Source organism: Coenobita brevimanus, chromosome 94 (assembly GCF_032717465.1).
Source record: "Coenobita brevimanus isolate Jiangsu-jjx chromosome 94, ASM3271746v2, whole genome shotgun sequence".
Taxonomy (NCBI): domain Eukaryota; kingdom Metazoa; phylum Arthropoda; class Malacostraca; order Decapoda; family Coenobitidae; genus Coenobita; species Coenobita brevimanus.
The window spans coordinates 21,987,424-22,000,388 of record NC_137047.1 but is presented as its reverse complement, the minus strand read 5'-3'; the positions used below and the strand labels follow the sequence as shown (position 1 = coordinate 22,000,388).

General features: G+C 40.1%; 1 protein-coding gene across 1 annotated transcript in view; it reads right to left on the bottom strand.

The window, feature by feature from the left end:
- The window catches only part of LOC145412852 (pyridine nucleotide-disulfide oxidoreductase domain-containing protein 2-like), a 276,097-nt gene that overhangs the window by 66,567 nt on the left and 196,565 nt on the right, over positions 1-12,965 (bottom strand). Inside the window, exon 12 of the mRNA XM_080282652.1 lies at positions 11,261-11,414. Coding sequence (XP_080138778.1) covers positions 11,261-11,414 — 154 coding nt within the window. The remainder of the gene's footprint in view (positions 1-11,260; positions 11,415-12,965) is intronic.

The window sequence follows — 12,965 nt, the reverse complement described above, 5'->3', positions numbered from 1 at the left end:
CACTGACACCGAAACAGTGAAGTATTGTTCAAGGCCAGCAGCTATGAAGGGGTTAATGGAATACTATATGAAAAATTCAAAATGGGCGCGATGCACAGCACCATGCTTGCTTGACGAGAGAAAATGAACTAACCCCTCTCTGGTAAACGAACTTTCTTGCGCTTCTCAGGTGAGTCCATGTCCCTCCTCTCCTCACAGCTTCGCTGTACGTGAGGATATTTTCACAGCTCTTCACCTTTTCATATTGTTTCGCCATGCCTCCCAAGCGCCCTGCATCATCTCCAGCATTGGGGGAGCCCGCTGCAAAGAAGAAGCTAATTCTGGAAAGGAAATTGGAAATTATAGGACCCCATGAGGAGGGGTAGGAGAGTCTCGGGGATTGGGCATGCTTCAGGCCTTGAAGTTTCCCCAGTGTGACGAAGAAGAAGGAGATGTACAAGAATATGGCCACCTCCTTCTCTACAACAGTATACAGGTATTGCTTACTTCTCAATAGGGGGGGAGGGTAAAGTTTAGGTGGGGGGTCCGAGGGGGTCCTGGGATGCATCTCCCCCATTTATATGTATATTTCAGTGGGGAAAATCGTTCCAATATACGAAATTTCGAATTATGAAAGTTTTTTTGGCCCCTATCCCTTTAGTATATCAAAGACTCACTGTACAGGCAATTGTCTGGCATTTGATAATATTGTCTGGCTTCAGCCCGTGTCCATGAAATAAAAAATCCGGGAATTTGGGGTAAGGGGAAATGGAGGGTCGAGTGTATCTGGTAGTATGTATGGGCATGCATGATCCATATCATCGTTTTCGTTTTTAAAGGCTCCAATATGCTTGCATGCGTCGGCCATGGTCACTTAATGGCGGCTCTCCATGCTGCACAATCCATTGCGGCCTCCCTGTTCAGTCCCTTAACCCTGAGGTCACACTTATTGGCCTCGTTCCATGTCTTTCTCGGTCTACCCCTCATAACCCCACCCCCAATATTAACACTTCTCACCTTCCTCACCCAATTATCATCCCCCATCCTCTCCACATGTCCAAACCATCTCAATCTACCTCTCCTCATCACAACACCAATACACTCCAGTCCCATCCTACCTCCCAACTCTTCCATCGTAAACCCAGCCCCTCCAGACCTTGCACGCAGGGACGCACTACACATCCACCTAATCATTGTCATTTCTGTACGTCTGAGCTGGCGAATATCCTCCTCCTTTACTGCCCAGGTCTCACTACCATACAGCATTACACTCCTTACACATGCTGCATACAAAGACCCCTTAGCATGTTGGGAGAGTCCTCTCAATGTCAGGAGAGGCAACAGCTCTCTGAACTTCTTCCAACCACTTCTCACCCTAGCCACAGAGCTACCTCCAGCCCCACACCATGTCTCCCAAATAACAAAACTCTTCCACACATTCAAGAGATTCACCAGCAAGTTCGATCCTTTCACGCCTGACAATCTCCACCTGCTCTCCCCGAAACGCTGTACACATAAAATGAGCATTATCTTGCAGTCTACCTCTGATACCACTACAACTCTTGTGCACCCATTTATCACTAACACTACACAACATGGAATTACTTCCCACACCCTTGTGGCAAACTGCACATGGCCACTCTCCCTTGTCTTTAACAGTACTGCCACCAACCCTAGATATCATCACTTCTGTTTTATCTGCATTTACCCTTAAACCCTTGTGCCCCATACCATCTCTCCACTTGCTAAACCTTTCCTCCACCTCCTTCTCGTTCTCTGCAATCATCACCAAATCATCTGCATACAACATCTCCCACGGGAGCCCGTTTCTAAAGTCACATGAGATGACTTCAAGTACCATGATAAACAACATGGGACTCAAAACTGACCCCTGATTCACACCAACATTCACGGAAAACTCATCACTCAAATCTCCATTCACTCTTACCTGGGTGCGAGCACCCACATACATAGCCATAACCACTCTAACCAGCCACTCCTCCAAGCAAAACTTTCTCATTGCCACTTCACCAACTCTCTAGGGACTCTGTCAAAGGCCTTTTCCAAATCAACAAAAACAAAATACAGATCCCTTCTCCTACCAATATATTTTTCCTGAAGCTGTCGAACAATGAATATGGCATCAGTGGTCCCCCTACCTGGCATAAACCCAAACTGCATCTCATCAATATTCACTGTTTCTCTAATCATACCTTCTAAAACTCTCTCCATCACCTTCATTATCTGATCTAAAAGCTTTATACCTCTATAATTTCTTCTTTCCAGGGCATCACCCTTCCCTTTATACACATTTACAATTACACTCTTCAGCCAATCATCTGGGACAACACACTCATAAATAATCATATTTATCAGGGCAGTGACTAACCTCACCTCTATATCTCCTGAGGCCTTCAACATTTCGGCAGTCAACCCAGACACACCTGCTGCCTTCTTCACCTTCATCCTGCCTATTGCCTCACTCACAATGGCAGCATTAATCAAAGGCCAAGGGCCAAACACTGGATCTGTTGGCTCCAAACCTTCCCTGTCCCAGTCAAACTCCTCATTCAACAACTGGCTATAATGCTCTCTCCATGCATCTTTAATATCATCACTGTTCACCATTACCCTTCCTTCATCATTCTTCACACACTGCTCACCTATAATATCCCCATTATCCCTCCTCATCTGATTTGCCACCTTAAATATCATATTTTTCTTTTCCCTATGATTTATGTTATCAAGTAAAAGTCTTTGTGACCCAGACTTTGCCCTGTATACCTCTCTTCTAGCCCTATGGTTGGCAGCCAAGTATTTGTCCTTGCTACCACCCTTCTTCCATTCCCGAAAAGCCTTCTTTTCTCCTTAACTGCAGCTTCTACACCCTCATCCCACCATCAAGTTACTTTATGTCTTGGTGGTTCTCTTGTCCAATCGCATGTTACATCAGTAACTCTCAAGAGGTTGTTCTTGAGGGCTCTGTACTGTTCATTAATACCTCTGTCTACAGCTCCCTGTTCAGCCACCACTCTCCTCATCTCGCTATAGAAGGCATCCCTTACTACTTGGTTTTTCAGCTTCCATATTTTCCTCCTAGGTACATAAGTCCTCTTTTCATCACTCGTTCTTTAAGCACCATATCACAAATCAATGTTTTGTGCTGCTGCACACACTCCTCACTTCCTATAACTTTAACATCCCTCACTAACCTCCTATCAGCCCTCCTAACCAGAAAATAATCTATCTGACTGCTATTTCCCCCAGACTCATACGTAATTAACCTACTCTCTCTTTTCCTAAAATATGTGTTGCACATAATCATGTCCGTTGCCTCCCCAAACTCGAGTATCCTTTCCCCTTCCACATTCCTTATACCATAAGCACATCCCTCATGTACTCCTTCATAACCTTGTGCTGCTTTACCTACATGACCATTTAAGTCCCCTCCCAAAACCACTATCTCATCATCCCGCATACCACCTACTACACGTATTAAATCATCCCAAAATCTATCTTTCTCTGCTTCAACCAATCGTGCCTGTGGAGCATCTCTTTCAAAATTATTTTCTTCTTGAAAAACTGATTGGAAGTTTTTATTTAGTGCTTCAGAAATATCTTTCTCTTGTGTATAGATGATCCCCTCGTCCATAATGGACTGCATTTCATCTTTAACTTTGGTTTTGCTTCGGATGTAGCTGCGAAATAGCTTAGGTTGATCGCTACTTTTAGTTATACAGTGTTCCTCAAACTGTCTTTGGGCTTCCCTCCTTATCCCTGTATAATAAGTTCTTGCCTGTTTATAGTTGTTATATGCCCTACACTACTGTATCAATTATATCTGCTCCACAGCAAGTTTCTTTTTCTTTTGATTTTTTTACATTCTCTATTAAGCCATTTCTTTATTTTCATTTTTGCTTCTTTGTGCTGAGGGATGTAATTTTGGACTCCTATTTCATAAGAATCACAGAATTTTCTATACGTAACATTTAAATCTTGTCCTCTAAGCTCCTTTTCCCAATCTATTTCTAAGCCGTACTTCTTCAAGTCATGGTAGTTGCCCTTTTCGTAGTTTAGACTCTTTTTGTAATTCTCATTACTGGCAAATATGTCATATGCAATCCTGAAGTTGCAATTTAATACTCCATGGTCACTTATGCCAAACGAAAGGTGATACTTTATACTGTCAATATCATTTTCTAGCCTAGTAAATATAAGACCTAATACTAAAGGATCATCAAGTCCTCTTATTCTGGTGTTTTCCTTTACATGCTGTGTTAGGAAAAACTCCTGCACAAGATCCAGGAGCTTTTGATCTCAACGGCTTTCATGGTTTCTTACATCTAGAGTATTCCAATTTATATCTGAACTGAAATCTTCAGTTAGAATAGTACTTTCAGATTCCTCTTACATTCTATGAAGTAATGTTCTTAAACTTTGAACATACCTTCTGCCAGGTCTTCATATTCGCCTCTTTCCCAAGTGTTTGTTTTCGGTGGCATGTATAAATTTGCCACACTTACTTTCCCCTCAGATGCGTTAATCTCTAATGCAATCAATGTGTGTGTGTGTGTGTGTGTGTGTGTGTGTGTGTGTGTGTGTGTGTGTGTGTGTGTTCTTACCTAATTGTATCTTTACAGGAATGAGTCAAGCTCGTACTGTCCCGTGTCTTAGACCATATTTATCATACATATCCTTAAATTTGTGAATTGTTTTGGCACATACTATTTCATTCGGTAGTGCATTCCATTGATCAATTGCTCTGTTTGGGAAACTGAATTTCCTTACGTCTTTATCACCTCTCTTCTTATGCAGTTTTTTGCAGTGTCCTCTTGCTGATGCTTCTCCATATGTTAAGTAATCATTTATGTCTATTTTCTCCTTTCCTGATATGCACTTATACAGCATTATCATGTCACCTCTTTTCCTTCGCTCCTGTAGTGTTCTTAGATTCAATTTATTTAGTCTTTCTTCGTAGCTTAGGTCCCTTAAGCTTGGTATCCATCTTGTAGCGGCCCTTTGAACTTTTTCAATCTTGTCTATATGCTTTTTGAGATGAGGACTCCAGACTACTGATGTACAGTACTCGTCAGAAGTATTCAGCGTTGTCCGCCGGGCGCGCAATACTTATGGCCCAAAAAGAATCACCCATTTTTGGGGGTAAGAATTGAGCCACAAGTTTGAGCTCCGAGCATGACGTCACGGTAGCCTGAGGCCTTCCGACACGCTGGTTGGTTCCCGCCTCAGTCGCCCACGGGCTGCCTGAGAGAGAGGAACTCCGCCGAGTGTCCCTCTCAAATTGCGCCATTTTTTACCGAGTGTCCCGCAGTGTTTTGGCCTTTAAAACTTTGTTATGGCACCTACCCCTGAACTATCGAGTGAAATCATATCCCAGATCATTGCTCTAAAGGAGGCAGGCCACCAGACAAAGGAAATTAGTGAATTGGTTGGTGTGGCACGATCGACAGTGCGTCGTTGGTGTGCGCGGTTTCGGGAGGAAAACAGTGGTGAAGTTCCCACAAAGAAACCGAGGTCTGGTAGGCCTAGGAAAACTTCCCCAAGGTCTGTTAATGTTTTAAAACGTGCAGTGGAGTTTAATCCTCGTGTGAGTGCAAGGAAAATTAAGGAGAGCAACCCAGAAGTGTTTGGTGAGGTGTCAGTGAGAACAGTGTCTCGTAGGGTGCAAGAGCTTGGTTACACAAGTCACAGGCCTGTGAAAAAGCCTCTTCTCTCTAGCAGCCAGAGAATTCGTAGGCTTGCCTTTGCTAATAAATATCTAAACTGGGGTGATGAGCAATGGTTGTCAGTGTTGTGGTCTGATGAGGCAACGTTTAGTGTTACCTGTAACAGAGGAGCACGCAAAGGTAGTGACCCACTTGACCCACGGTATGTAGAAAGCACAGTTAAACATCCTGATTCACTCATGGTATGGGGTTGTTTCTCAGGGAAGGGTTTGGGGAAGCTTGTTGTACTTCCCAAGAACCTCAGAGTGAATCAGGATGTTTACCTGGAGCTTCTGTGTGATCATTTACCAGACTCCTTCGAGCTAACAGGTGCACAAGTGTTTCAGCAGGACGGTGCACCTGCTCACAAGGCCAAATCGGTCACCAATTGGCTTCGTGACTGCGAGGTATCATTCATGACAGACTGGCCAGGAAATAGCCCAGACCTCAACCCGATTGAAAACCTCTGGTACCTCGTAAAGAAGAGTCTCCAAGGGAAGGACGTGAGCTCTCTGCCTAAGCTGGAAGCCGCCATTCGTGACTCCTGGGACAAAATACCGCTCCAGCACCTCAGGAGCCTCGCCCTTTCACTTCCAAGACGTCTCAGGTCCGTGAAGAAACATAAAGGCTACCCTACGAAGCACTAAAGGTAAATAAAATGCATTATTTATATGTTTTTTCAATGTTGAAAGGTTTGTTTCTCAGGAGGGACGCAGGGCGCTCCATACTTCTGACGAGCACTGTATATTCCAGGGTTGGTCTAATGAATGATGTTATTATCCTTCTTAGCATGTCTTCATTTATGTATGTGAATGCTATTCTCATATTTGCAAGCAGTGTATACATGTTCCGTACCTTCTCGCCGATGTGGTCAGCCGGAGATAGTCTGTTATTGATAATCACACCTAGGTCTTTCTCTTTTTCTGATGTGTATAGGGTTTTATTTCCTAACTTATAATCCCAATCAGGTCTTTTTCCACTTTTACCAAACTTGATTACATGACACTTGTCCACATTGAATTCCATTTGCCATGTACTACTCCATTCATGAAGTTTATTTAATTCTTCTTGTAGCTCGCTACAAGAGTCTGTGCTAGTAATTCTCCTTTGTATTTTTGCATCATCTGCAAACATATTCAGATAGCTCTCATTTCCAGTGTTACTGTTTACATCATTTATGTACACTAGAAACATGATTGGTGCCAGCACCGAACCCTGTGGTACTCCACTAGTCACTTCTTTCCATGATGAGTAGTTTCCTCTTAGTACTGTCCTCATTTCTCTTTTTATGAGAAAGTCTTGCATCCAACAAAACAGTTTGCCTCGAATTCCTCCTTGATGGTACAGCTTCCATAAAAGTCTTTGGTGTGGTACTGTGTCAAAAGCTTTCTTGAAATCTAAATAGATACTGTCCACCCATCCTTCCCTTTCCTGTATTGTGTTTGTTACTCTGTCATAGTAGCTCAACAGATTAGTAACACATGATTTTCCTTTTCTGAAACCAAACTGTCTTTCTGTTATCATACTGTGTTCTTCTAGATGATTTACCCAAGCTTTTCTAATACCTTGCTTACAACACTGGTCAGTGATACTGGTCGGTAGTTGAGAGGATTTTGTCTATTTCCTTTCTTGAATAAGGGGACTATATTTGCTTTTTTCCAAATATCAGGTAGTTTACCTTGACTCAAGGATTTCTTGAAAATTAAAAATAATGGTTTACTTAACTCCTTTGCACATTCTCGTAACACCCAACATGAAATTTCATCAGGACCACTTGCTTTTCCTCTGTCTAATCTACTTAACTCCTCTTGTATTACATTTTCTGCTATTTGTATATCTGGTAGTATGTGTGGACATGCGTGTTCCACATATTCCCTCTCAAAATTTTTTTCTTCTGTAAAAACTAATTGGAAATTCTTATTTAGTGCTTCACAAATATCTTTCTCTTGTGTATAAGTGATTCCCTCGTCCGTGATGGATTGTATTATATCTTTTACTTTGGTTTTGCTTCTGATATAGCTGTAAAACAGCTTTGGTTGATCACTACTTTTATTTATTATATCCTCCGCAAACTGTTTTTGGGCTTCCCTCCTTATTCTTGTATAGTCGTTTCTTGCCTGTTTGTAATTATTATACGCCCTTTCACTATTGTGTCTTCTGTATCTATTCCACAACAAATCTCTTCTTTCTTTTGATTTTTTACATTCTGTATTGAACCATTTCTGTATTTTCTTATCTGCTTCTTTGTGCTGTGGGATGTACTTCTGGACTCCTATTTCATAAAATTCACAAAAATTTTTATATACAGCATTTAAATCTTGTCCTCTAAGCTCATTTTCCCAATCAACTTCTAAGAAATACTTCTTTAGGTCTTGACAATTTCCCTTTTTATAGTTTAGTCTCTTTTTGTAACTGTCATTGCTGTTTACTATGTCATATGCTATCCTGAAGTTATAATTTAGTACTGCATGATCGCTTTTGCTGAGTGGAGGGTGATATATCAAACTGTCAATGTCATTTTCTTGCCTAGTAAATATTAGATCTAGCACTGAAGGTACATCAAGTCCTCTTTTTCTAGTGGTTTCCCTCACATGTTGCGTTATGAAAAACTCTTGTACGAGATCCAGGAGCTTTTGGTCCCAACAGCTTTCTTGGCTATTTATATCTAGAGTATTCCAATTTATATTTGTATTGAAATCCCCAGTTAGTATAATTCTTTCCGATTTCTCTTCCATTTTATGTAGCAAGGATCTTATACTCTGAATTGTACTCTCTGCCAGGTCCTCATATTCGTCTCTTTCCCATGTGTTTGATCTGGGTGGCATATACAAATTGCCTACAATTACTTTACCTTCAGATGTGTCGATCTCTACTGCAATCACTTCTACTTGTGATGGTATATCTTGGTTTATTTCCTTGACTTTTAGATTTTTCTTAGTTAATATTATAATTCCTCCTCCTTTTTTTAAATTTCTGTCTCTTCTCCATATATTGTATTCCTCTAAGTTTAGTATGTCATTGGATATCCTTGGTGTTAATTTTGTCTCAGTTAGGCATATTATTTGTGGTTCATTTTCTCTGACATAATCATTCATCTCTAGTAATTTAGATACCATTCCATCCACATTTGAGTACATCAACTTTATCATCTTGTTTATATACTTGTCATGACATGGTTCTACTAACTTCCTCCTTTTTCTTCCATCCTGTTTGTGTACCACTTTCGTACCTGCAATCCTATTACTTTGTAAAAAAATTTCTTCTTGTCCCCTTCTGATCTTCCCTCATTTTTTGTTTTTGCTTCCTCCCTTTTCTCTTTCAGTAATTCCAGTTCCTCTTGTGTTAGGCATCTTTTTATCCATACATTTTTGAACTCCTCTTTTTCCATAAGATTCTTTGCATTTTTTTTGTATCTCTTCCACAGTGTTTACACTCTGGAAAGTCACCTTTAGAGGTCTTGTCTTGCTTTTCTCATATTTCCCTAACCTTTTGTGTTCCTCTATGTCTTTACTACAGATTTCCTCTGATACTTCTTTCAGTAAGCTCATTATATTTGCCGTCTCCTTTTTGTCTCTAGTGATTTTGTTTTTAATTTCTTCCTCTTCTATACCAGTGATTACTATTGATTTATTTATTTCTACTGAATCTCTGACTAACTTTGGATTGTTTTGGATTATTCTTTTCACTTCCTTTTTAATGTTTTTTTCCTCCACCCTTGTTTCTAAGTCTTTCTTTACTTTCACCATTTCAGCATACGTGATTTCTACATCATTTTTGTAGCTTTGCACAGCTTCATTCACCTGTGTTAGCTTCTCCTCAGTATCACTACTCTGGTCCATAAGACTGCTTGCTTGTCGAATTGTCTCTGTGTCATTTTTTAACTCTTCCATTACACTTTCGTGATTAACTACTGTACTTCCCATTTCACTCACTTTCTTCCTAAGGGTATTCAATTCCACTGTTAGTTCACTGATGGTTGTGTCTTTCTTATTGGCCTCCCTTCCCAGTTTTTCTATCTCTTCCTTTTGCAAGTGCATTTGCTTCTTTATTTCATCAATTTCATTTTTGAAAGCCATTTCTAGTTTGTGTACAAGTTCAACCAGTCTATTGTGAGTCTCCACTTCAACCAGTTCTTGGTAGAAATCATCATTTTGCTTTTTACTTTTATCCCTTTTCTTTTCCAAATTTGTTTTACTGAAGTATGTATCCATTTTGTAATACTAAATGAACAGAGTGTGTACTTACAAGTATGCACGCTTTCCCCGTCTTGCTGTAGTATAAACAAACCCAGCTGACTCAACGCATCGTGGTTCTTTGTTGTTTGAACCAGTCTTATTTAAGCTTATTATTTCTTTTCCTTTTAATAATGAAAAATCATTTAGTCTAACCTGGTACAGAGCTTGACTCATTCAAAGATACTTATTTAGGTAATGCCTCTGGTCGTGTTGAGCTGGTATGGAGCGCCGGTACAGACGTGTGTGTGTGTGTGTGTGTGTGTGTGTGTGTCAAGTCAAAGAAGAAAGCGAGAGTCATAGTTTATCCCATGTTTTGTGCACTTGCACTTAAAGATTTGTGCTGAGATTATCAGTTGTATTTAATCACGCTTTACATACTTTATCCAAGTTTGATTTATTTAAAGGAAAATGTGAGTTTGTTTGAACTATGAGAATAGATAACACAACAGTCCTACATTTATGTAAAACTTTGAAGAACTGATTTTTTTATTCTTAGTCATGAACAGTGGAGGTGCTGACACTCTCCTGGTCACTAAGCAACTTTATTGAAGCACCTCTTTAATTTTCTTAATTATTTAAATATTCTTTGTTATTCTTATGAATAAGTATATCCTACTGACAGTTTCACAATCAATGAGGGTTTGACTTCCTCTTTTTGATGATGTAAAGAGACTAATAATAGCGTTTAGTGGCAAAGTTGAAAATGGAAGTTTCTGTGCAACATCAACTGTACATCTGGGGGTGATAATCTGACCAATACCAGAACACCATGTAGTGACAAGAATTTGAACTATTGACCGAGACAGCATCCACATGAAAATGCAGGTGATTTTGGAAACTAATAACAGCAAGAAATTCCTTTTTTTCTTTCAAAGTACAGTAATTATATTTTTTACTCTAACAAGAGAAAGAATATGCCCAGGAAGACCTTAAAAATTGACAGATTTGGGGAAATCCAGTTTCTAGGCAGCTGGATAAGAGATAGAGTACCCATCTATCTATCTGTCTATTACCAGATGCCTTAATATCTATCAACAGAGGTAATTCTTTTGCCGTCTTCCACTCTTCTTTCCTCTATACCCAGACCTTTCTTAATTCCTACACCACACCATCCATCAACTCCGCTCATCACCTTACACTCCAGTCCTATCAGTTATGAATGATATAATGATCCATGCTTCTAAATCCAGGAGTTCAGACCTCGCACAAGGAATGCACTGGAAATGCCATGTGTTGGAAACTTGGCCAACTGTACCTATTTCACAGAAACATTCTTACATTTACAAACAACCATTAATTATTATTAGGATTGTCTGTATTTACCTTGTTTGCATATTCTGTCTTGGAAGAGTCATCCCAAGGACGTCCATCAGCACGGGTGTAAGGGATATATTGGGTGAAGAAAAGCGCAACATGGCAGCCAGGAGGAGCCAGTGTAGGGTCACAGCTACTTGGCAGCGTCATCTCAATCATGGGACTGGAAAAGAATTAAATTATTCAGAGGCTATGACAACAACAGGTGAAAGGCTAGTTTTATTTGTGAATTTTCATGCCATGCAGTATACCGTACATATCTAATAACAATGACATTTAATATTGTACAATATAATCTTCATTTTGTCTATCTCATAATGTAAAAAATGAAATGAAAGATAAACCAAAACTCATTACACAGACACACAGATATAAATAGACAGACATACAGAGAAACAGATAGATAGATACATACATAGATACACAAAGAGACAGAGAGAAAGACAGATTCTGCACATCTGAGCTGTGACTTATACAAATGCCAGCTTTGGGCACCATAGTACCTGAAACTTTTGTTAAATAAAATGCTCCATTTCTGAGGAGCTACCTTTAGCATAAAATTATGAGAAAATTATCAGTATGAAATAAAATGATGTCTGGAGAAATTTTCTTATGTAGAGTGCAGAAAATTCTGAGAAAATGACCATTGAGAAATGAAATGAAGTCTGGAGAAAGTTTCTTGTGTAGTGTGCGGGCACTATGAAAGGCGAGGGTGTCCATCATTCACTCACTTGATGTTATCCTACCTTCAGGTGACTTTATACCAAACTGAGTGACAAGGTAAATGGTTTCCTGTAACCCAGAACACCATTTACTAAACTGACTGCCACCTATATAACCAACTGAATATTTGATAATCTAGTATGTGATACAGGCACTCCCACTGGATGTGGTCCTTATGATTTACATCAGAAGGGCGGCTGAAGTTTATTAACTGTATAATGCCTCATGCTGACAGATTGCTGGTCACCCTTGCCTTAAATGTTAGGCCTGAAAAGCCTAGCCCCAGGCCCTTACGCTCATAATGGGGGAATAAAGGACTAAATGAGATAGTTTTAGATAAACTGACACAGACAAATTCATACATACATGCCTACAAGGGGAGACCCCAAACTTCATGGAACTGTTAACAAAAAACTTCATTACAAAACTTACAGCAAATCCACTTTAGTTTTCATCAAAGTACTGGTACTCCTCTTGAGATGCTGTACACTTGTCCCAGCACTTTTACCATTCCTGGAAACACTATAGTAATCTTTTGTTACCTTTTCCAGAGATACTTACATTTTTTCCTGGATTTCTGCTAAGTTGTCAAATCTTCTGTTATTCAGCTCTAATTTAATCTTATGGAACAAGAGAAAAATCACAGGGAGCATGATCTGGTGAGTACGAGGGATGTGATGCAATAACAACACTGTTTTTGGCCAAAAGCTGCTGAAATTGACAATGTGGTGTGTGATGGAGTGTTGTCGTGATGCATCAGCCATTTCTGGGTGCACCACATCTCTGGACATTTGCATCTGATGCTTTCCTGTTGACACCTCAGCACTGTAATGTTAAACTGCGGGTTCAGTTTGTCTATCTATCTATCTATCTATTGCCAGACGCCTCAATCCCGTTTGGGGTGGCCACAAACAAATCGCCTCCAAGTCGCCCTGTCCCCCGCCATTTCACTCCCCTGCTCCCAACTCACACCCCCCTCTCTCATATACCT